A 26,836-nucleotide genomic window follows, 5' to 3' on the forward strand; every position below is an offset into this window, starting at 1 on the left:
GGATCTCCATGAAGTCAGACCCATGTGAATTCTTAACAAGGCCAGCGGTGGTAGCTTTGATATTTCCTGAATATCTTATTCACTAATGGATTGAGTGGTGGAGGAGAGAGGAGGTATGGTATAAATTATAATGGAAAATGCCTTCTCTTTTTCTCTTGAGGAGAAATCGAGACCTCAAAAATATACCACAGAGTGGACAAAGTTGTAAAGGGAATAGAGTTAGTTAAAACAAAATGAAAGATTGTAAGAACTTTTGGATTGAGCTTCATGGCTGATGCATAAGCACTGCATAATACTAAAGCTGAAGATGATGTGTGAGTTTTAAATTACACTGCATTACACTGCCATAAGGGCCTTAAACAAAAGGACATTTGTTCCATTAATAACACTGTTACGAAGCATCTTTCCCAAGTAATGGGACTTATAAGGCTTAGTTATACAGCTTAGTTTTAAAGGGCACATCAGTGAAATTACTGGCAAATGTAACAAAGAAACAGTCTGGTAGCTGATTGTTTTTTCTTTTTTTGATTAGAGTACGAGCAAGTAAACAGTAAACCCTGTGCACGTACTGCTTTTGCATTCGCCTTTAGCTGGAGAAGCCTCTTCCGAAACTGGCCATGGCACACTGCTCTGCACATTATAGTGTTTCCCCTGCTTCCAACACAACTGACGTGTCCAACTAATGTCTACCATCGCCAGACCCTGCTAATACTAAGAAATCAGCGAAATCCCTACTGTCACTCAGACTGTGTGAAGAGCTGCACAATTGGCTTGCGATGGTCCATGGCGTTACCTGAACCTGCTGGCCGAAATAGAGAACGCTCTTTTGTGTGGCAAGCAAGCCAAAGTACACGCTAAGCCAATGGCTAACTCCAACTGTTAATGTCCACAGAACATTTAATGTGGGTAATGTGACCGTGGTCTTTAAAGGCCCCTTACTGAGTGTGCAGGACAATAACTATGGCTCTGTTTGGGTAGCAGCTTTCCGTAAAATGACCCGTTCATGATTACGTCACAATGACCAGCAGCCGTTTCTCCAGAGCCCGAAGGAGTTGTGGGAAGGGAGGCGGGACTGAAAGGCTGTTGCTATTTTAGTGTCAACGTTCATCACTTTACTTTTAGTTTAGGCAAATTATTGACTTTATGAAACACATGAAATTGTGACATCTGCTGTTCATAAATACAACACATGCATCATACATGTGTTATCAAAGCTTCTGCACTGTGGTTGACATGCAAGCTTTCATTAATTATATTTTCTTGAAATTGTGACGTCCATTTATATAATGGTGAGTAGAAGTGCAAAGAAATTCATCCAACATGGAGGTAACATTTAACTACTCATTTCTAGACTGTGTGTAGACAGCTTCTTGGCTGTAGACATTTCTCAGACAGAGAGACATGAGTTTATTAAACTATTACTGTCAACCACAAAGGCCAACGAGTTCTTAATAAGGGGCTATATCAGGCAAGCTCAATAAGGCCCCTAAGTGCACACTGTCAATATAGGGAATTCTTTCTCCATATATGGTGTTTTAGATAGTATCTCAACTGCATCTGGAGTGTAGCAGATATATGCACATAAATATTATGTGGAATTGTTGTGTGGATATTTGCCAGTATTCCAGGAAGCAAGAATAGAAGAAGAAATATCCCCACTGTGCCCCTGATATGAGGTTGATAAATGCTTATTCTGCTGTTTGTCTGACTGAAATCTTGTCTGCTTTCTATATGTGTCAACTAATATAGTCCAGCTCAAACATTTTTCAACCTTGGTCATGGCATCATTTCAGCCAGTTGTGTTAGTATTCTGACAACAACTTCTGTTATAGCACACCTCACTTGTTTTAAACTTATGGCCTGGCACATTTGATCCGGTGAAAGGCCTGTTTCTCCCTTTGGGCATTGAAAAGATGGCAGAGTGTCACTCAGACCGAGCATCTGAGTGCAGAATATACATCTTTAATATTGTATTTTACAACTTACATTTCACCAAATTTACCCTAAACCTAACCTTAACCTTAACTCAAAATCCAATCATAATCCCACTAATAATAACAACCAAAAATATTTAAAGTCAACCCAGAATCTTGTCCTAAGCTTAACCTTGACCTAAAACCTAATCTTAATCCTAACTTCACCTAGAATTTAATCTTAATACCAACCTTAACATGAAACGTAAGCCTTCTTAATCTTAATTAACCCTAACTTTACTCTTAATCCAAAACATAATCCTAACCTTAACCAACCTAACCAAACTATAATCTAATCCTAACCTTAACCTCAACTCAAAATCTAATCCTAATCGTAACTTTAAATCTAATTCTAACCTTAACCTTAACCTAAAATCTAATCTTAACCTTAATCTCAACCACAATCTGATCCTGACCTTAACCTTAAATCTAATTCTAACCTTAACCTCAACCTAAAATCTGATCCTAACCTTAACCTCAACCTAAAATCTGATCCTAACCTTAACCTCAACCCTAAAATCTGATCCTAACCTTATGCTTATTCACAGTCATTGTTAGAAAAGGTCAGCTATCTTAACCTCAACCTGAAGTGCACCACCCTACAGCAATGAAAGTCTTAGGATAAGACCTGTGTTACTTTTACCTGTAAAACATGATTCAAATGTAAGTCAGTCTGTAAATGTAATTCTGTAATGTCATTTCCAGGCATAACTTACTAGATACACTTCAGTTGCAATAGAAATGATTCAACCCTTGTTTTCAAAGTTTTGCAAACTTTACATCATGTGTTACTTTAAGTGTTCATTCACTAGTTCATTAGTTGTATCAGGTGGGCTTGATATATGTATGAGATCTTGAGATATTCTTCTCTAAAGATATTATTGATGCATTAGAAGGAGATCCTAAATCGGTTTGGTGCCAGCATATCTAAGATGCTCGGTCTGCCATCTCTTGGCTTTCTGCCATTTTTTCAATGCCCAAAGGGAGAAAAAGGCCTTTCACCGGTTCAAATGTGCTAGGCCATAAGTTTGAAACAAGTGAGGTGTGCTATAAGAGAAGTTGTTGTCAGAATACTAACACAACTGGCTGAAATGATGCCATGAGCAAGGTAGAAAAATGTTTGAGCTGGACTATATTAGTTGACACATATAGATCGAAAGCAGACAAGATTTCAGTCCGACAAACAGCAGAATAAGCATTTATCAACCTCCTATCAGGGGCACAGTGGGGATATTTCTTCTTCTATTCTTGCTTCCTGGAATACTGGCAAATATCCACACAATAATTCCACTATACTCACTATACTCATATTAATCTTCATTTGTATATTTTGATTGACCATGATCTATACAGATGTGGATTACAACATCCTGAGAGAGGTTCAGGCTTTGAAAGGATAAAGTGTTTACATAGAAACACAGCTATGCCAGTATTTTGGCTGGCTTAATCTTGTAGCATAATATGGTTCTAATGACAGCATATAGTACTGAGGACAAGATTTATTTGGACGATCAACACGGCAAAGGCCATTTGACTAACATAAGAAACGGTTTGACAAATGAATGGTGACCCTTGAATCCATTATAGAGTGACCAGTGAAAACAAACATCAGAAGGCTATGGTTTCTGACGTGTGACAGTGCCTCATTAGCTTGCACTCATTTGTCTGGTTCCCACATGCTGCCTTGGTGGAGTGGTGAGTGTTAGCGGCTATATCAGTATAATTCTCATTTACTGGGCTGTGAAGAAGAAAACAACAAAGTAATAGATTGGGAATTTCCTTTGGTCACTGTTTATGTCTGTCCATTCATAAAGATCTGGCTGTTCTTTGCTGTCTTATGTCCTTTTAAGGACTTTGTGTGCATTTTTAAGGGCTATTTGATTTTTTTTTAATGGACGAAGGTTACTGTTGAAGAACTCCAGAGGTCAATGTTGAGGAAGACCTAAACTGTGGGAAACGGGTTATCTCAGTTTAAGGGGTATGACGAACATGTTTTTTATCTTAAAGAGCTTAAAGCCAAACTCATTAGGCTTTCTTTGCTCTTTAGATGCATGCAATTACACATATAATATGAGCCTAGAGGCCAACAAGCTCCTTTAAAGTGCAGAAATGAGGGCTGAAGATAAAAATGGTTCCTTGTTTAGGAAAAAAAGTAGGGTTTAGGAAGTGGATTTTTTTGTTGTAAAAAGATTATGGACAAAAGTTGCTCCAGAGAATCCTGTTCTCTACAGAGACTAGACAAGCTAATTGTCTACAATGCTGTGTATGGGTGCATTTGCACATCTGTGTCAGCAATGAGTGCAACTTAAAGTTCATTCATTCAAGGTGTCCACAAACATTTGTAAATATCGTGTAACATTTTAAGCAGGGAAAAAAGGAAAATATTTGAGCTCTCAGAGAAATGTATCAAGGCCTCAGACCTTAATTAGCTTGTTAAGGCTATGGCTTGTTCACAGTCATTGTTAGAAAAGGCCAGGTGATGCAAATTTCAAAGCTTTATAAATACTCAAAGACTCCTCAAACCTTGGCCCAACCATCAGCACTCATGGGAGAGCCCATGAATCTCGCAGAACTCCAAGCTTTTTGCAATGAAGACTTGGCAAAAATCCCTTATACAAAAGGGACAAGAAGTAAAAGACTCTTAGCAGGCTACAAAAAAATGTTTACAAGCTGTGATTTTTGCCAAAGTGAAAAATAAGTGCTGACCATGCAGACTGCTCAAAGTTTGCTTCAGGCCCTTTTCCTTGTTTGTCATTTTAAAATGGCAAAAGATAGAGAAAAAAAAAAAAAAAAAAAAAAAACAATCTTGCTTAAAATATTCATATTAATATTAAATGTTATGACAGATCATTTTATGATGGGCCTCAATGGTTGCCATTCATTCGTCCAGCCGTGTCACATCCACTGTTTTCCTTATGTTAGTCAAATGGCATCGCAGTGCAGATTGTCCAAATAACCTTGTCCTCAGTACTACGTGTTCTCTTTAGAACCGTATTGTGTTACAAGCCAGCTGAAATACTGTTGACATCGCCACATTTCTCTGTAGACACTTTATCATTTTTAAACTGTATACCTTTTGGAAATCAGGTCATCCCATATTCGCTTGCCATTTAATTGTAACATATATTTTAGAACAGGGGTGCACAATCCTTTGAATGCTACTGTATTAATGATCTTATAGGAGTCTATTGCAGTCTTTTACAATCACCTACACTGTACAGAGTTCATCAGTCTAAACACATCTGGCATTTGTTCCCCCCAGACTCTCACCTTCTTAAAAGCGTATAACCTGCATATTACAATTGATTTACACATTTACCACTTTGAGCGGTTTCTGTTTACATTTGTCATTAACATGCATCCCCAATGAGACCAGATGAGATCTGCTTTTACTTTCCTGCGTAAAAAAAACCCACACAGACAGGTATATTATTTGAATTTTACTTCTTGTGAACAACGGTTGCTCATTAAAATTGTCCTGCTCTAGAAGACAGTTTAGAGGACAGTGGAGGATCTACAACGCAATGAAACAATAGATGGTTCTCGCATTCCTGCAGTGGCTCAGTAATAAACTCAGTAAAACAGTAACAAACTCAGTAATTCTGATGTCATCTTCCAGTAAATAACCACGCAAACACATGCACATGTACGAGAGAGCAAGAAGAGGGAGAGTGAAGCCAAGATCCACAGTATTTATTACTCGTATTAGCGTTTCTTATTTTGTCAGACGTATTTCCGCTTGCCTGGCAAAATCCGATCACACAAAACGCATTCTGTTCACACTTAACACATGACAAACTCCGTCTCTGACCACATCCGAATGTAGTTTGAGCGATCTCACAGCAATCCGATCTCAGTGTGGTTGGGAATTTTTACACCTGGCATTTTAATGCGGTCAAGTGAAATCTGAACATGATCCGATCATCAAAAATGTGTGTTATTTTTGGTGCCAAGTGCAAACAGGCATTAGAGTGTGAACACCAGAGTGTAGAACACCATGAAGGGATTGGTACAAAACTTTCAAATACAGATGGGAGGGAATCAGACAGTGGTGAAAGGCACAAGTACCTGTATTTGATTGTTTTGAATACTGTACGTAGTTAATTTTTTTTATTTGTGCTTTCAGTGTATTATTATTAATTTTTTACAGCTCTAAGTTCTGTAACATGTGTGATCAGCCCATGGATGTGATGTCGGAGAAAACTGGACAACCTGAAAGAACATGGTAAATGCTTCAAAACCCAAGTAAACCAATCATACTGAACCTGTCACTAAACCCCATCCGTAATACTGATTTTTCATTTCCAAATAACATATGGAAGTAACACAAGCTCTATTGGGTTATATGTGTGACCACATCGTTCTTATTGTAAATAATATCTAGAATAACTGACTTCACTTTTAATACTTACGCAAGTATTAAACTTAGTTTTTTTATTAGTACTTTAGTACTTTTTTAAAAAACTTTTTTAGTAGTTTTTTTCTCAAGTAGAAATAGGAACAGAGGACTTCCACACTTCTATATGCATCTAAACTTTTTTTTTTCCAGCACAAGATGGTTGTAGTTTGTCCATCGCTGCGCTCACATAATTATCAGAGGTCCTTTTGGATCATGTCTGATTTTCCAGTGCATTCATTACACTGAAACCTCCACCTACCCTCTCCAGACAGTAAAATATCAAGTTATGAGTCATTCATCTAAAAGACCTGTGCTTTCATTTGCGAGGCAGAAGTGGAGGTATGTGTTGCCTGAACCGAGTTCAGAGCTATTGTTCTCCAGTGTGGAGAAGTCATCTGCAACTGTGAAAGCTGTATTCTTCACACGACCTGCAGACACACGCTATAACCGTTAGACAGGTCACATGGCACTCAGCCTCACTGTTCTCTGGGCTGAAGATAAGGAGGGGTTAACTACTGCAGACACATGGAGCCTTCTGATCTGAAAGCCAGACACAGAGAAAGAGGGCGAGGAAAGAAAGCAGACACTTGAGAGAGACTCTCTGCTTGCAGGGTTTTTTACAGTGAGGTTTAGAGATTCTTTATTTACTGTTTTACAGTGTTTATCTCTAAGAGCTCAGAATTTCGCAACGGCCGTGTTTCTTCTCTGAAATCACATGTGGTTGAAATTAGCAAATACTAGACTAGACTAGTCTGACCTGTATTGGATATCACAATTTCAGAATTGCAGTTTCATGACCCAGCCTGGTCTCTAGAGGGTTAGGCCAGCTTTATACTTGGCCCTATAACTCTGCGACATTTAGTTAATGTACATACACACACACACACACACACACACACACACACACATATGCATATTGTCTATTCCCTTGGTACCATGCCTAATGCCAGGTGTGGGCTAAAGGGGTATAAAGACCCCTCTTACTGAGCTGTGAAGCAGTGGAACTGTATGATCATCCAAAATCCTGACCTCTTGTTGTTGAATACAATCAAATCTACACACCAACGCTCCTAAATCTATTTGAAAGCCTTCTGTGGACAGTACAGAGACAGTTACTCCAACTCTTTTTTAATGTGCTTGATTTCAGAAAAAACAACAAACAAGCAGGTGTCACAATACTTTTGTCCAAGTAATGTATATTGCAGGTTTGTGTCCGTTTGCCATTAAGGGCATATTTAGAAATTGTGCACCCGTGTGAACACTGTCCTTCACAACTGTCCTGATCTGGACTGATGCCAAATTAGAACCACTTTCAGACGGCAGATCCTAGCAGGGTGTGTGTCTGTAACATGTGGCTGTCATGTCTGCTGTTACACACTGTGTGAACAGCTCTGTGTATCTGCTGACTGTGAACATCTGCCTCTCACAGACTAAAGCTGGTTGAGGTCTTTGCTTGGTGTTTAGCATGAGCAGAGAGATGCTCAAATGCAGTGAATACTTCCTAGAAGTTTGCCCTCGCTTGACTCGCTTTCTCACAGTACTCTCTCTCTCTCTCTTACACTCTTTCACAGTGTTTCTCTCCCACACTGTTTTCAGTGTTTCTCTCGCTCAATCTCTCACTCTTTCAGTGTTCTCTCTCTTTCTTTCACACACTACTCTCTCTCCCTCCCTCTTTCTCTCTCTGTATCCTCTTCTCTCTGTCTTTCAGTGTTTAAAAGTGTGTGTGTATGTGTGTTTATATTTCTGAGTCTTGGTCATGTACACAGATTGGTCATTAGAGGTTTACAGACTCTTGGTTTTAGAGCCAGTAATGGGTCATCGACACATCTGGAGGAAGAGGTGCTTCATTTATCCATAAAGGAAGAAAAAAACCCTTTGTACCTGTTGTTTATGCTGTCAAATGATTTATGCAACGGTGTACAACTGTGTGTCTGTATAAATGTATTTTAAATTGTAGACCTAAATAAGGATGTAAAATGTGTGTGTATGCATTTGAATATGGATGCATTTAAGTGGCTAAAAAGCACTTGTCTAAAGTGGCTAAAAATGTAGCATTTACCTCTCATACTCCAGGCTAATTCTTCAAAACGTAGTCATAAGTCTTATGTTTGACTAATGACTAATTATTCAGTAACTGCTATGGAATGGCCGTCTAGACCGGCTGATGGATTCTTGGAGATTAAGGGGTTAAAGGGTCCTTTAGGTATCTCTGTTGTGGGGTGTTTGAGATTTTACAGGCCTGTCTGCTTGTGAGTGTTTTTGGATTGCATTGTATATGTGTGTGTGTGTGTGTGTGTGTGTGTGTGTGTGTGTGTGTGTGTGTGCCTGTCTTGTTGCTGGAGAAGCAGCATGTGCTTGAGGTGGATGTGTTAAATGTGCTGTAGTGTGCATGTATTCAGTATTGAAAGGTGTTCTTTGATGTATACATAGTCAATGTGTGACTTTGGTTGGGATGTAAAATGCTCAGATGTGGTGTTACATGCCTATACAACCCTATAAAAAATAATTAGAAGCTCTACATTCATTGGCTGTCTTACACCATTAATAAATTAATTACCATGTAATAAATTACATAGCATAGCCTAGCATTACCTAAGATAGCTTAGAACCATAACAAGAACAAATATTTTTGTTATTATTCCTTATTATATAAGTCTTACAGGATAGTGTTGCTGTCCTGTCAGTGTCCTCTCAGGGCAGTGTGTGGTTATCTACATGATAAGATTGTAGCCAGTTGGCTGGGTTAGCTTTTAGTCTAGCACTCGATCCACATGCTCTCACATGGCTTGGCTGACTGCACTCTTCCAGTCGGCTACTGATTTTAGCTTTTATAGCCTTTATAGATCACTTTCATATTCTCCTGCAGTAGCTGCTGTGCTTAGCTGCAAAAGGCTAAATGTGCTGGATTTATTTACATTTTAGGGGCGTAAATATAGGTTTTGGGATTGACTGTTTTTTGCTCTGTTTTGTTTATACCAGACTTGCTTTTGAAGAAGGACACAACAATGTTTGGTGTTCACATTATGTCACTTCCATGTACTGAAGTCTCATTCTTTAACTATGCCAAGCAATGTACAGTTTTCTATTATGGGACCCTTTTTAATATTTAGTCGCTCGAAGAGTACAGATGGGTAGGGCTTGCAGGATTGCTAAAGTTTGGTAAAGGTTCTAGAAAGATTCAAAGGAACCATCAAACCATTTCTGGATCCCTTCAAAGGAATATTATGTTATATATTATATATATTATGTTTTTTAAAATTATCTCTATCTGCTGCAGTTGGTTACTTCAGCTTCTAAGCATTGCCTTCTGCCATAAGTGTTGAGGGAGTTAGCATTACTATTCGTAGTAACTGACTGTGTACAGAGATAGCTTCAAAAACACAGGAGAGTTCCTCTGGATTAAAAGGGAACCTAATGTGGTTCTTCTATGGCATCATTCCAAAGATACTCCAGGAGGTCTTGTGTATCCATTCTTCTTTAAACTCTATGTGGGAGAGGTTGCAATCTAGAACAGTGTTGAGAAATTCCGCTGTGAACGACCCCAGCCAAGATTAGAAGGCTTGCAATCTCAAACCATCAGGCCAATTATTTGAGAGTGATGCATGGTAATGATAACAGGGAACACTCCTGGGAAATTTAATTATCCCCAGTTAAGAAAGCTGTAATCTTGGAATACAAACAAAAGGCCATGAACTGTAATCAGGAATTGGGATAGGTTGGGGGTTTATCCATGGGAAATGCATGGCATTTCAAAAGAGGTGAAGGGATAAAGCTTGTTCTCTCTTCGTACAGACTTTATCAGCTATCATTAGCATGATTTCTCGCTTCTGTTCACTTTTTTTTAAATCTTATTTTTCTACATCAATTAGGATTTGATCTTTCTCTCAATAATAATTCAGATTAACTGAACTGAGGAAACTCTCTGAAGAAAAACGTAAGCAAAATAAAGCAAGAAGCTATATGTTACCGCATTTATTAGCTTTTTACAACTGTAGTAAATAAATAAAATGTTATTGAATTTCTCAAGAAGAATTCAGATTCATTTATAATTCAGACTGTTTATATTTGCAGTTTGTTTCCCTTGAACTCTCGAGGACGGGAAGACGCTGTACTGTACCTTTGAATTTGAAACAGCAACGTTGTGCATAATGCATTCTGGGATATTTGGCTGTGCCAAGTTCACACAGGTCACATCCTAATGCATCCTCGATAATACAGGCGAAACAAGAACACATACGGGCATTTGGACTGTACTTGGCTAGATGTGAACTTTTGAATGGAACAGTACTTGGGCTGCAAATGATGACGTTTCTCAGGTCCGCAAAAACACAAGAACAGACAAGAATGTATATTGAGAATCGTCATGAGAATCAGCCCAGGTCTGCACAAGGTGGGTGTGTTCATGGACACGTGAGCCACACAATAACTAACGGGGGAAAAAAACAACAAAAATAAAAACGGCTAGACCCTTAACCTGGCTTATTAAATCACATTAATGTTGCTGCATCTCAACTCACATACATCTGTACTTTTCTGAGGTAACTACACTAATGACTGCAATTCTAATGATGGCTAGTTTTGGTGTAGTGTGGTAGTGTGTGATTTGGGACACCGCCCCGCTAAACTAAACCGCCACACAGAAGATGGTAACTCCTTAAAAAGCCCATTGAGGAGTTATAGCTCAGAAATGTGGGCAGGTCTGCACGGAGATGCACCCGTGCTCAACACTAGCATCACATCCTGTGCTTGGTTCATTTAGATGCCTTTGGTCCATATTGTGTAATGCGAAACACACCAGTGTTCATTTAGTTAGCTTGTTTGGTGTGCACTCACACTTACCCTAATAAACCGCACTAACATAGCAGAAACACACCCCTTACTTCTCAAGAGCCTAGAACAGAGAGGTTTCTGCGATGCTTTGGCACTTATACACTTTGTAAATGAGTGGTAGTGACATGAGCTAAATTAGCTTCTCTTCTTATGTCTGAATGAAACGACTCTGCAGACACCAATTAGACTGGGGCCAAAAAAAGAAAATCAGCAGAGAACCCCCGTTAACCTTTCGGGCCCAGCTGACATAGCTATATGTTGAGGCTATGACATTTAGATCACTTAGCTTTATCTGGCCCCAGAAACATCCACAACCTATAGTGGCTGAATAAAGGCTGTACAGGCTCACTGTATGACAGGTAGAGGTTGACTGTGTGTGTGGGTGTGTGTGCGTGCCTGTGTATGTATGTTTATTTATGTGAGTCTTGGCTGTGGCCCATAAGACTGTTTTCCTGCCCTGGCCACTGAGCCAAAGTTGAGGAGGGCACACGATTCCTTAACATTCCAGCCCACAATTCCACCAGTCTCTCCCCCACCCTCCCAACACACACACACACCCTTTCCTGATCAAACTCACTCACTCTTCAAACTGGGCCCAGACATAAGGTGGTGATGGTTTTCACTGACTGCTTTTCATTCTTCTCATGTGTGCATGGGTTCACTGTGGTTCACTGTGGCGATCCATCCATTTCCAGTATGATTGTGTAGTCTGGGACTTATTATCACTAGATTCACTAGATTCCAACTTTGAGCTGAACTTGTTACCATGTTCGGCCCACAAATACATTCTCTCATAGAAACTGTTGCCAGGTTGGACAAGCCATTTAACCTAGGCTTAGCCTACAAGAATTAGGTGATGTGATATAATGAAGCATCTCGAGTGAGAGGTATAGCACCATTTTTTCAGTCATGACCTCACCTGCAGATATCTACCACCTGTTCTGCTACATTGTACATTTATGGCATTTAGCTGAAGCTCTTATCCAGAAGCACTTACAAGGATACTGATATTTTCAGTAGTGTAATGTAGTTTTAGGAGTCTTGCCCAAGGACTCTTATTGATGTAGTGCAGCATAGTCACCCAGACCAGGAATCGAACCCCAGTCTCCCACATGCGCCACACCTACCATGCTTCATCTCATGGTAGGTGAATACATTTCCTGGTAGTTACATATGTAAAGCATTCAACAACATAGGCTCATTCCAACACGAACATACTGCAACAAGGTCCTAATAAAAAAGAATGTACATGGCTCCACACGCTAGTCACCTACCATCATAAACTGCTATTGATATAAACATGTCAGGGACTAGCTAAGAGAACACTGAGCTAAAGTGAAGGGAACGCAAGCTAGAGCAGTTACAGGATGAAAGGGGAAACTCAGAATAGTTTATAGAACATGTCCATGGCATGAGGAGATGAGAAAAGTTAAACTACAGCAAATGGGCTGAACTGAATATGAACTTGACCTGACCGCAGAAGCAGCACTGCCCTGGTGGCCATACAGTGAAAGATTTTTTAGCCTAAGAGAGAGATGCTTATCTTATCTGTCCCGATTAGCTATTGATCGCTTCAAATTCAAAACACGTCCCTTATGCCATGTATGCGCTCTCAATGAACTGAGGGACATCGAACCAAAGCTTCTAAGTAGAAACACACTCTTAACACACCCCTAATATAGTGAACTACACACCTTAGGTTCTCTTCTAACGTCTGAAAGAAATGACACCCCAGACACAGATTAGACTGGGTCCAGAAATAGAAAATCAGTACAGAACCCCCGTTAACCTGATTTACATTTTAGCTATTGATCGCTTCAAATTCAAAACATGTTCCTTGTTCCATGTATGTGCTTCAGATGAACTGAGGGACACGGCTTGTGTTTCTAAGCAGTGATTAAAAGTAAAGTAAATAAGGCACAGCTTGAAAATGGTCCATACATGTTCAGAAATAACAAAAAAATCGATTTATATACAAAGAAAGTTGGTAATTTGATGTGGGAAAGTGTAGGGGAGTGTGGGGGAGTGTAGGCTGGAGGTCTGCAGCTACTAAACCCTTAGTAGTATGAAAAGTCAGCCTGTCTACATCAGCTTGCTGCTTAAATCATGCAGTTTCAACAGTCTTCTCTTTAAATAAAGCTAAATGCTGCAAAACACACCTAAATGTAATTTACCACACTCAAATACATTTGCATAACATACATTTTAAATAGTAAATTGTGTTGTGTGATTTAGCAATTTTTCAGGCTTTTTTTCCCCCGATGATCCACTCAGAAGGTGGATAGGCAACTCAACCAGCCAGTTGACTTGCCCAGTTAGGGTAATTCTAAGCATGAACTAACAGGTATTACAGAACAGTCACTGTAATACAGTACAACTAGAATATAGTCAAGTTTACTGTGCTAAACTAAACATGGGCAAATATGTCCATGCTTTAATTACAGCCTCATATACAATGTTCGAGTCACACACAGATGTGCAAATGCACACACACAATTTAATTGGTTCCTGTAGGAAAGTACTGCCAAAAGAATAAGACTCTCTGGAGCAGATAAACATTAACCTTTTGGAACCATGCCGAATGCCAGGCATGGGTTAGAGGGGTAATAAGCCACCAGGCCTTAAACTATGAAATGTGTGTCTTGTCACTGAGTGCAAACCCCCCCCCCAAAAAAAACAAAAATGGAATCTAGCCTTCCCTGTTCAATAGATACAATTAATTAATTAGAACAGGACGAACCCTTCATAAACTTTTATTTAGAAGAAAACATGAACGAGCAGGTGTCCCAAATCTTTTGTCCATTTAGTATAGCTGTAGCAATAGCTATTCAATGCACAGTGTTTGTCAGTGAGGCTCAGCTATGATGGCTATGGCAGAGGTAATGTGCACTACTAGCCAATACATTATTATGCAAAGAGGGATGAAGAGGGACTTATTAAGGAGGAGTTGTGCCAATCATGCTACAATTGGTAATATGATCTTTTGCAGTGTTTTATGCTGAGCTAATAAATTCCTTTACACTGGTTTAAAAGTTGTCCTGCCAGTGCTGAATGGACTTTCCCCATGTTCCTAATGGGTCTCCTTATACGCTGACAAAATGGAAGCAACACGTGTTAATTCAACACTGTAGGTGTTCATCTAACACAGGGGATTGCGCTCTGCAGCCATAGTAAAAGCAATGTTAGGATGATTTAGGAGGTGATGCAGACAAGCAGGTATGCGCTCGTGACATTTTCCCGGCTTCGGTCACAGCATGTTGATAAGAGAAACAGATGTGTATGTGATGTGACGTGTGCATTACATGTGATCACTCTTGTTATCACAATCAAAATACTTAAAGATGCTTTAATCCAGGTGTTACGCCCTTTGTCTGTGCTTAGTTTGTGTGACCCAAATAGAATGTGGACTGTATGACCTCAACTGTGGTAAAGTGTGTGTGTGTCTGTAAAGCTCATTAGTGTGTGTATTACTCGTCCAGCTGAATTTAATTTGCTTCAGGCAAAGGATATCTTTTAATGTACATAGCTCTCATAGTTTAGCATGAAATGTAGAATTATAGTGGGATTATAAGGCAGTGTTTTGCTGTAAATCTAATTATTCTATTTGTTTCTATTTTTGCAGCTCCTAATGACAGTAGACATGAGAAGCTTAGATAGGTTCCGCTGCTCTTTAGGTATTTGTAATTTAAAGCAGCATTATGGAGAATTGGTATGCTTTGCTCATGGTTTCTTTCTATAGGTGGAGATTGTAATCATCTGGACTGATGTAGTAGAGTGATATTACATGACTTAACATAAATATGATTCAGCTTACGAAGCAAAATGCTGTTCTCTGAAGTGTTGCCCTGGCTGCTTCACCAAAATTACGCAGTGCAGTCCTCAGAATGCTGAGCCTGGAGTAGCAACGACAGATATGTTATTCTCCCTTTAACAAGTCAGTGGAGCATTGTAATGATGAGCTGTTTAAGGTAAAATACTACATTCCATAGCTTTAAAAGGTATATCCATATCTCATAACAGTCTTGTGGGAGGTCTACATGGGTGAACATTGGTGGTAATGGTTGTGGGACACTTCAGCTTGATCTTTTGTTTATAAATTTGATACCTATTGTTTAGGTAATCTTTGTGATGTCATATGTCATGTGTTTAAAGCTGTGTACATGTGATGTCAATTCCTGAAGTGTGACCCATTCAACTTCAAATTCATGAGCCTTGCTGGCTCTGAGTGGTCCAGCGTAATAAGGCGCTGTCGCTATGAGCAGAGGATCGCTGGTTCAAATCCTGGTCATGCTACTAGCCATTGGTAGCCGAGGCCCAGAGAGAGCACAATTGGTCTGGCTCTCTCCAGTATGGGTAGATGACACTTTATCCCCCATCACCCCACATCACTCCAGTGCAATGCTGACCACTTGGGCAATGATTTAGATCCGGGTACATAATGCTTTCCTCTGAGCGCATTGGTTGCCTGGTGACATTGCATTGGTAGCAGCTTGGAAAAAAGAGGCAGTGGCTGGCTGTGTGCATGTCAGAGAAGGCTTGTATCTGTCGGCAGCATTGCATGTGGTACTTCTCTCACACGTTACCAGGAGCATATTAGTAAAGTGGGGCAGCAAATTAGGGGTATAACTTGACTGACTTTGACTATTGTCTATAAATTGTGTAGTTAAAGTAATTTACACAGAGTCTTTATTGATGTATACTTTACTTAATCAGATAGTAGTAAATAGATACAATCAGTCTTTCAATCAGATACACTGAATTCTGCTTAATTTATATTTTAAATAATTAGTTTTTATTAAAGATATGTATGAGATGACATTTCAAGTTTGTTTTTTTTATTCTTGTACAAATGATTTATGAAAGAAGTTTAAAATCTATAAATCTTTAAATCTATAAATAAATACAGATGTTTTTTTCAGCACCTGTATTCATTCTTGTTATTTATGTTGTTTACTGTATGTTTTTGCCTATAAGAATCTATAAGAAAAATCAATAATGTACATTAAGTCATTTTAGCCCCTGCACTTGTTTGTTTAAAGCACAGTAGGAATGGCCCATTTTTCTACTTTTTACTTTAATATCATCTAAAAATATTTGTTTTTTTCTCAGTTAAGGTTTAAAGAAGTTTTATTTCATCTGTGTTTAGTGGTTGTTTTTATTTATAATTTTAACTTTAAAATTGTGTATGCCAAGAGCAATAAACATACATTTAACCCCTTAAAGAGCCTATAGTCCACCGGCGGGCAAAAGGTGTTATTACAAACTTCTATTAGCAAAGAATAGCCCCACCAGTTTATACAGAAGTCCCTGTAGCTACTGAGTAATACACCTCAGCGTGTAATAAGCCTTGAAGTGTTAAGGAGTTAAGCTTATTTACTGCATATGGTGCATATGAACACAGTGCAGCAGGATATTATTCTATTCCATTGCCTGTGTTGGTTTTTGCTGCTAAAGAAAAGACCTGTGAGACTTTCAGAATTTTAAATCTCTCTAAAACAGAAATGTCTTCTTAAAGAGGCTTAAACAACTAATGGGCTTTTAGTTTTGGTCAGCAGCTGCTGGTATTACTGTTAATACAAGCTAAATGTTTCAGCCTGTATTATCATTTTCATGCTTTCCTGTTTGTCTGTTCCCTGTGCAATTTGCTAAGGGGATTGGTTTCCCAGGGCATTCTATTTGAAAACAGACTGTTTTTGTGTATTGTTCAAACTGAAATGTGCTAGACTGAGATGGGTAGGGGGTAGTATGTGTAGTATTACACGCTGTTAATATCCAAACTTATAAAAGTAGAAACTAGGTGATGCATTTATGCTTGTTTATGTGCAAAAGATTTAGATTCACTAGAAACAGCGTTATTTTTAATGATGCTATTATGTCCAGTCAGTGTTGTCTAGTATATTTAGTACATTTTTCCAAATATTTGCTTTTTGTTACTTTATGGCATCTTGACATATGCATTTGGGGGTTGGCTGTCACATGCAATACTATACAAATGATTAAAGGCACCTTTACAAATGAGATTTGTAAGAAGTTAAGTAAAGTGAATGAGTTGTGGTTAATCTGTTTAAGTTGACATTACACAGGGGGCAGTGTGGTGCTTGAGCAGGAATAGCACACAAGCGAGCAGGAATTCAGCCAAACGCTGATAGCATAATTCTGCATTAGTGCACGAGTGGACACTGTCCACTTAATGTTGGCACCAAGCCAACATAAACCCACACTTATCAGCAGAGAAAGTGGTAACTTGCTCTTACTGCCTTCAACATTAAAGCCAGGCAGCTGTACCACAGAACAGATTACAGTTGACCGCATAGGGCAGGGGCGGGCAGCTTACTGAACCTGGCAATCAGCTGGTGACTTGAATCCCTCCAGGACCGACCCCCTGGTAGCCTAGGGGGAATGAATACACAATCATGGTAAGTGACAGTGGAAAAGACGGGCCCAGTATGCAAATAGACACTGCCAGGAGCTAATAGGAAAGACATTAGGTTTACTCATTAGGGCTGCACTGCCCAAACATAAAGCCCACCCTAAATATTACCATATTCAACTGAAACAACTCAGTTCATTTAGTCAGTTTAACTTAATAACATAAATTAACTCAAATTAACTTAACTCAAAACATGGCAAAAGGTTGATGTTACACAAATGAACCGAGTGTGTATCTTAACTACTCAAGTCAACAGACAGTGCTAATAGGTTTTACAGTGTAATATTAGAATACATAAATAAATCATACAAAAAGTAGTAGTTTTACATCACTGTGTTCATCAGACTTCCTGAAAGTGTAGTAGTTCTCATCCAACACCTGGTTTGGTAAACCAGACAGTAATGGTGTTAAATCAAGTGAGCTGGTGATGGACTTGAACAAATCACTCACTGAGTCTGGGGACATCCAGGAAAATCTGGAACCAAGTTCTGTTTTTCAAACTAGCTCACAGAATCTCGACTACTTTCTTCAAAATGAGAAATTCTTGTTGCCTTTTGCTGCATTTTGTTTACTTGTTTTTTTTAAACAAACATTCTTATAAATGTAAATATGGGGTTTTCTTTTTGCCTAAAACCTCTGCACAGTACTGTTTAAGTGGTCACCTAACCTGATTACTGATGTTGTACTGTAATAGCAATGCCCGAAGCAACCAGCATGTCTCTGTAATTCATCGGATTTAATAAGGAAAATATCACAAGTAAATATAATCAGCCTTAGGAAGACATTTTTCTGCATTTTTTTAACAAAGATTTTGATGTTCATTTATATTTTTAATTTGAGATTTGTTCAGTTTAGGTGGATGATGGGATCCATTATTATAAACAATTTTTGCAGTTTAAAAACATATTTTCTCCAGAACATATGTAAGTACATTTAGGACGATATTGGTAAATAAGGCCTTTGTCCTCCGATTTGTTAAATATCTGTTCACAAATAAATACATCAATCAACAACAATCAATAACATAGAATCAAATGAAACATACAGCTGTCTGTGACTGCGTGTGACTGGAACGGCCTTGGGGGCAAGCTGACAGATGCATGCATATGCTATTCATTTTTAAAAAAGTAGAACAAGACCAGACAGATTAAATAAACAAATCTTTAAAAAGCTCTGCAATGTATGTTGCATTAAATAGATGAGCCTGTATAGAGTAATGAACAATTAAGAAAAGACTGAAAAGTGTGCCAACCGGCCCTGCCTTACCCCACTGTGTTAATAAATAACTGAATCTTCACCATCTAAAGCCAGTCGAACACCCTAAACCTCCACATGAACTGCAGCAGCAGCAGCACCACCACCACTGCATAAAAGATTAGTGAATTTCAATTTCAGGCAAGCAGCATTTTCATGAGTTCTAACTACATCTCATTCCGATCTCCACAGGATGCCTTCGATCTGTCATTTCAGCGTGTGTGACTACCCCTCTGCTCCACAAAACTAACAGACATTGTCCGTAACAAACTAACAGTCAGTGTCCCGGAAGATTGAGAAAGTGGCTGATTTGTGCATGAAGGTTGAGCGAGTTCAATCCTCGCTTCAATCCAACGGGAACGAGGGGATAACAGAGAACGGCTCAATACCCGAGAGCCATTTTGAACAAGGGATATTGGAGAAGGAGAGAGAATGTCATTAACAGACCATAGGTGGAGAGCTCCAGGAAAAATAAAGCCACATTGTTGAAAGATTATCCTGAAGATTCTCCAGGCCGGCCGGAGACTGACTAGTACAGACTGACTAGTACAGACTGTGTGTACCTGTGGAAGAGTTAAGGAGTGAATAGTTGATGAAAAAAAGAGAAAGTAATGTAAGTTACAGTTAGAATCTTATCAAGGAACTTACTTTGCTCAACAAGTTATCCTTTCTACCTACTTTAGATTATGGTGATATTTTGGGTATGACTCAAAGACAACGTTTCACTGGATTGTACCATTTATTATACAGAAGTAGATTTATAACAGGTGCCACAGTGATTCAATTCAACACTGTAAACTCTGTTAAAGGACTGTTTGGCCTCTGCTTTCACTGTAAAGACAAATTTGGTATGTAAAGCATTTATTATTATTATATTTCTCTGCATTTTATATTGATAATACAATTTACGTTCCAGTAGTATGGTCTGAGTATGGCAAAGTAGTTTGTAGTTACAGCTCTAATGATCTGCAGAAACTGTATAAATTGAAACAATCTCCTCTCCCTCACTGATTTTGAGATAATTGTTAAAGGAATGTCTCTTTATTTTTGCCCTTGTTACTAGTTTAATGTACAGTGATTTTTTAAGGTGCTCTCTATCTGTCATATTGTGTGAAGACAACCTACCTAATAGTGGGATTAACCACCCTTGGCTCGGATGACATTAGTGAGATGTTGTGGCATGGGCTGTATTAGGTGACAGAAGGTGTTCATTACAGAGGTTAATTGGTACACAGTGGGGCAGTCAAGTGCTCTGATCCACTCGCCATAGTCGATGTTCCCCTCTGGCATCAATGGCCTGTAGGGCACTTTCATGCTGTCAGGAGGCCCTCAGTGTGAGAAGTCCATTCTTGGCACACCTTCACTACAGCGGCTGTTGAACATCCCACTAAGTTAGCAGTTTTTAAAAAATGTAATCAAATTTCCTACTCCATTTTTTTTTTTGCGTGATTTCATGCTGCTTTTCTCAGTTATGGAGCTTCTGAAAGTAGAATTTAATAGGTCTAACAGGTCCTGTGGCAGACAATGTAAGTCAGCTGTTATTTTGGTATCCTGAAGACGAGTACAGCTGCAACACTGTTACTACGTTGCCGCAGCGAACAGTAGTGTTAAGAGGTTAAAACAAGGTTAAAATGGCTCTTTGGCCTCTTCTGGAATGGGCTTAGCACCTAATGCTAGCATACTTTGCTATGCTTTTGTCACAGCCCTGTATTGAGAAATGTATCTTAGAGTGTAATATAAGACACTGGCAATGATTGTTTGAAAAAAAACCTTACTGTTCAGGTGGGGTGCCTTGCATTTTGCTAAATGATGCATGGCAGACTGCATGTAAGCCTGTGTCTGAGTGTTTCTGAGGAAGTGAGAGGGATGGAAAGTCTTTGTGTCTCATTAAAAAACATTTAACCCTTTACCATTTCCCTAAAAGTCCACAAGGTGAAGCCTTTGTTTTTTATTACTGCGTTCCAGGGGACAAATAGTCACTGCAGGTCAGCGCTGTCTCAGGTTTTACAGTTGCTGTAAAACAGCAAGACATACAAAATCAAGACACACACTCCCTACTTAGTGGCCACTATTTTAACTCCTGGTGGGATGGTCTGATATATATATATATATATATATATATATATATATATATATATATATATATATATATATATATCAGCTTCCTCAGATACTGCACAGTGTGGGTGAAAGGGGATTTTTAATGAGCTTTCACTGATCCACTGAACTATTTCCTGTCCAGGCTGCTGTGTAGTTACCCCCTGCAGCACCCCCCCCCCCACCCCCACCCCACCTCCTCCCTGAAGGGTTCATTTGGAAATGGAGCCCTGACTTTTAGTAGTCCCCCGACTTTGTTTTCTTTGCAAGTCTGGACCCCATTTTCGACCTCAGGACTGAAGACAATTCGGTTTCTTTACAAACACGACTGTGGGGCCTGTGAATGGTGTTTGTTACATTTGTGCATCCAGCAGTTTTCTATTATAAAGGGAGGCTTGTCCAGTTTGGCATGGCGAAATTTCTACATTGGATGATTTAACAGTGTTTTTAACAATAGGCAGCTTGACTTTAGGGATACGATGCATCATGAGTTCTCATGCATCATGTGTTCTCCAGGATTTTCACTGAACCGTGTATGACTGTAGTGTTGCTTTGTCTATTCTTAAACCTGATCCTTTTTGAACAAATTTCCTTATTTTATTACAGTATTTCTTGTTCCTTTTGGCAGTTCTATCAAAACAAAGTCCTTTTGGCGAAATAAAAGATGATGCCACTTGGGAGTCTAAATTCAATAACCCCTCCTCTCAGTTTTAACTGCGTGCTCCATTTCCAGTTATTCACTGGTTTTAAGAGACTGGTGATAAAAATTCAGTTTATCAAGAAAATTGGTCAAATGTTCAGATTTGGAAATCTGCTTCTCAGATCACTGAAAACTTCTACCTTCTTCCTACCTCACATAGCTAGCCATTAACCCTTTAACACAATGCTTATTACACACTGAGGTGTATTAGTCAGTAACTACAGGGGCTTCTGTACAACCTGGTGGGGCTATTCTTTGGTAATAGAAGTTTGTAATAACACTTTTGGGCCGACAGACCATAAACTTTTTAAGGGGTTAACACTATTGAACTGGTTGGCAATAGTAATCTTTATTAAGCACTATAAGCTCATTATAATTAGGTGCCTTTGAGTAGCCCCAGTGTATCTAACAGCACAGCCTCTGAAACACACCTGTGATGCACACCTCTGACACTTTTACCTAACGTGACAGGTTCATGACAGAATATTTAGCTCATTTGTTAAACCTCAGAAAGTGTTATAGACGTGCTTATAAAAGCTCACTTAAACACGCAGTACAAGTGTGTTGGTTTTCTGTCAAAGCGGTTCATCACATTAAATAGTTTCATGAAGATTAGACTGAAGACAGTTTACATTTCCATCAGATTACAGATTCAGATTCACTAACAGCAAGACACTCGATTAGGTGCCTGATGATTATAAAAACAGTTGAATTAAAGTTTTGAAGTAACAAGCATGTTTAAAAAATGCAATGAGTAAAAAGGGGCAGGTTTTACCTGTAAAAAGTATTAGGTGACAGACATACTCAAGTCAAGAGCAGATACTTTGAATATTTCCTTAACTACAGTAAGTACAGTACTTTATAAAAGCAGGACTGCACTTTTAGCAACAGGGTTCTATATAGTGCTGAAAAGGGTTTCTTTAACTTGTAACAATGGTAGAACCTCTTTAATGAGTGTTTTTTAAGATTTCTTTTAATAAAGAAATACTGTTTTCTTGTATTCTAAAGTATTCTAATTTTTAAGGGTGTTCAAAACCATATAGAGTCGACCATAAGAATAAAATTGAAAAGTGAAAAGATGAAAGATGAGTTCTTGATGAGTTCTTGGCATAAGCACTGTCTTCTGTCTTTTTCTGAAAGATAACCTTTGCTCTTTATACTTTAAACAATGGCACAAAAGCTGAGAAACTGTTTGAAAGTAATATAACTGAAGCTTCATTGAGAGCTTGGTGGGGGAGGATAACTTGATGGGTGGAGGGAAAAGGGGGGGGGGGGGGGGGTGGCAGAGCCCCAAACCATTTCCATACACTTACTTATGAGAACCATACGGCACACTCTGAGAAAAAGAGAGACTGTTACACCTCCCCCAGTTTTCCAGCACACACACAGACTTGCGCACACACACACACACACACACACACACACAAGTATCCCTCCCCCATCCCTGCCTCCTCTAAAAACATACAATTCTTTTTTTTGCAACTCTTCCCATCGCTCATACCCCCCACCCAACACCACTCCTCCTCCTCCCTGGAAAGTCAGGGGATAGACTGCAACTCAAATCCAGGCACTAAACCTCTATTAGACAGGAAAGAGAGAAGACGGCAAGAGAGTACCAACCGAGACATTTAGATGAAGTGGGAGTCTGTGAATGTGGGATAGCTTTGAACTTGTTAGTCGTTCACTGCTAAAGGTAGTGAAAGAAGTCCCAGAGCCACAGAGAAGAAGTAAAAGAGAGACGGAGAGAGAGGGACAGAGAGAGAGAGAGACAGCTGTGAGAAGAATGGGCTCTCCTGTGCTCTCTGGTGCGACCCTACTCTCTGTACTTCTGTATCTCTCCAGCGTGTTGACTCAGGACTTGAGGGACCGAGATGCCCAGTGCAATGAGGACAGCTGTTTGGTGCTCTACTGGCAGCGCAAGATCTTTCTGGACGCCTGGCGCAGCTGCAAGCACGAGGGTGGCAATCTGGTCACCATCAAGAGCCCGGAGGAGGCGAATGCAGTGGACACTCTCTTCTCAAAAATGGAACTGAGGGAGGACCAGCGTGTGCGTGTGTGGATTGGTTTGCAGAGGCAGCCCCGCAAGTGCTCGGCCAGCCGTCCCATGCGGGGCTTCTCCTGGATCACAGGAGAGCAGGACACCCAGTACACCAACTGGGAGCAGGAGGACTCCCCAAACACCTGTTCAGTTCCTCGCTGTGTGAGCATCAGTTATGGTGCTGCTCCATGGGAACGCCACAACAACCTGAAGTGGAAGGATGGACCCTGCTCAGTCCCTGTGGATGCCTATTTGTGCAAGTACACTTTTCCTGGTATGTGCCAAGCTATTAGAAATGAAGGCCGTGGAAATACACTGTATACCACCCCATTTCACCTGGTCACTGCCTTTCTGAGCCACATCCCATTTGGGTCAGTGGCAACTGTGCCCTGCCCTACCCAAGACCAGACAGTGCTGTGTACTCACAGAGAGGACGAAACTGTGGGTTGGAACAGAGACCCACCTTTCTGTTCTGATGGCCCCAAGACAAGCTGGTGCCACGAGGACAGGGGTGGATGCCACCACCGCTGTGTGGAAGGTGGAGAGCGTTACTACTGTGATTGCAATGAAGGTTTCGTCCTGGCTCAAGACGGAATGACCTGCGTTCAGATCGATCCCTGTCAGGGATCTCCCTGTGAATTTGAATGTCTGGCAGTGATGGACAGTTATCGCTGTGCCTGCCCTGAGGGCTACATGTTAGCACCAGATGAACGGGGATGTCTCGACGTGAATGAATGCCTACAGAGCCCGTGCGAGCACCTCTGCATAAACGCACCAGGCACCTTTGAGTGCCGTTGTCGCGATGGCTATCTTCCAGATGAAGAAGGCAATTGTGAGGATGTAGACGAGTGTGTCAACGCTCCGTGTGAACATGCCTGTGAGAATGTAATGGGCTCTTACATTTGCCACTGCCACCTTGGCTTTGCTCCTCTGCCAGAGGACTCAAGCCACTGCCATGATGTTGACGAATGTCAGATTGAAGGAACTTGTGAGCAGATGTGCATCAATTACAATGGGGGCTTTGATTGCTACTGTAAAGAGGGTTATGAAATCAGTGAGAACCTCTATTCATGTGTTCCCATCGGTGAGGGTACCCGAGCAACTGCTTCCTACCCTTGGATAACACATCTTCCTGACTCTATGTGGAAACTTCAAGGCCCAGAGTATCCCTGGTCCCAGGGGTCTGACTCTGACTATGAGACTGAGACTGAGGCTGAGTCCCTGGATTGGCTCACAGAGCTTCCTAATGTGGTTCCTACAGATTTTTGGTTGCTAAGTAATGCCCGACAGGACGCAACTGCTACTGAAACTACAACTGAAAGCCTCCCTGGGATCATTAATGTGGAACTGGGTGACTTAGATCCACAAAAAGTTTCATCAGAAGCCTCCTTAACCTCTACAACTTTAACTCCACTGTCTGACTACTATGAAGATGAGAGTACCACGGTAACCAGAGCGCCCCCTACGCCCACTATGACTTTTAGTCCTACTCCTACAGAGGAATCTTATGACAGCAATGCTAATAATGACAACTATGACTATGAATCAACAACGTCTGAACCAGAATTGCCACCCTTCTCCCAGGAGCTCCCATCTACTCAAGGAACAGGGGGAACTCCCAAGGATGGCAGCAACAGCCCTTTCATAACCAAAAGAACATATGAATATTCTGATCCTACTCCTACAGAGGGATCGTATGACAGCACTGCTACTACTGACAATTCTCACTCTCACAAATCACCCAAAGATGGCAGCAACAGCGACCAACAGACGGAAGGTAGCAGCTGGCTGCTAGTGGGATTGTTGGTGCCTCTCTGTATCTTCATTGTGGTGATGATAGTGTTGGGTGTTATCTACTGTACCCAATGCACTGCCAAGCCACAGAACAAGAATGCTACTGACTGTTACCACTGGATTGCCGGTGCTGGTGACAAAGCAGCTGCAGACATGGCAGGAGGTGGTATAACTAAGGTGTAGCCAGGGCGAGTGAATTTTGGGGGGTTGGGGGGGGGGGGGGTTAGGGGGGTGATGGTGAACATGTACATAAAGTTTTACACTTTTAAAAGCAGAGGGTGGGCCAAAGGAGTTAGTAGAAGTGCTGTCTTGTACCATTCCAATCCTCCATGACATTTATTATTTGAGGATCTTTGTATGAAGAGTCAGTGGTGTGGGAGGGGATAGGCAGGAATTGGAAAACCACTAGCACTATTTCTCTGCTGTACAATGAGAGACAATAGGATCTATTCTTCTATTGCTCACCCTGATCACCCTGCCTGCCTGTGCAAATGGTTGCTTGATCACTGCAATGTAGCAACTACAAAGGCACAGCCAATGAGACAGGACACTTTTGCCTTTTTTCTATATATTTATTTTGGGTTTTGAAGGAGCGCTCCATGAGAATGGTGTTCTTTTGGCCATACAGGGGAGCTTCAGCCTCAAAGATATGTCATTTTCTGTGAAAGTATTTCTCCACTGATTTTGTAAATATTGAGCTCTGTTGCCTGTTTCCGTTCTCTGAGCCAGTCTTGGTGGATTCTGTCCGTTGTTCTGCAACATTTGTTGGCATCCCAGCCTTCCTGCCAATAAACCTATTCAGAAGTGGAACTCGCACTGTACTGTATGCTTTTAAAGGCATGTACTCTCATGCTTTCCATCAGGTGGACACGGTTTGTGATGGTAACAGTGGACAATGCTCCTCACTGGGGATCAGCATTAGTTAAAGATATGCTGTTAGCAGATTTGTTCTTCATTTGGTTTCATTAGCTTATAAACACACACACGTGTACAGACATACAGGCACATGGGATCATATTACGGCAAGAACCGTGTTATGAATTCCCATATTGTATGTGAAGGAATGCAGCGGTGGTGGAGTGCTAATCAGTACCTCATTTCAAGCTTTTTCTTAGGAACTTAGGTGCCTTTAGTCATGTTGGCTTAGCTCTAGTCAGCGTGGCTTAGCTATTGCCGCTGTCTAATGAAAAGCATGTACCTCGAAAAAGCAAAAATGCTCTTAACTTTGAATGGAAGTCAATGTAAAATAAGAGTTTAGTCTAAGTCATTTAGAGCTTTTCTATTGGTCCATTCATCCATAATAATTTAAACACTGTACAGA

General features: G+C 40.2%; 1 protein-coding gene across 1 annotated transcript; it reads left to right on the forward strand.

The window, feature by feature from the left end:
• The first annotated feature begins 23,184 nt into the window (after positions 1–23,184).
• Positions 23,185–26,325, forward strand: cd248a (CD248 molecule, endosialin a). The gene has a single exon (XM_072686876.1). It carries the CDS (start codon positions 23,335–23,337, stop codon positions 25,696–25,698), a length of 2,364 nt encoding a protein of 787 aa, XP_072542977.1. The 5' UTR covers positions 23,185–23,334; the 3' UTR covers positions 25,699–26,325.
• Positions 26,326–26,836: the final 511 nt, after the last annotated feature.

The sequence above is a fragment of the Salminus brasiliensis genome, chromosome 9 (assembly GCF_030463535.1).
Source record: "Salminus brasiliensis chromosome 9, fSalBra1.hap2, whole genome shotgun sequence".
Lineage (NCBI taxonomy): Eukaryota > Metazoa > Chordata > Actinopteri > Characiformes > Bryconidae > Salminus > Salminus brasiliensis.

Bases quoted from the DNA above. Each gene is read 5' to 3' on its own strand.
- cd248a (XM_072686876.1), top strand. From the start codon at position 23,335: ATGTGGGATAGCTTTGAACTTGTTAGTCGTTCACTGCTAAAGGTAGTG.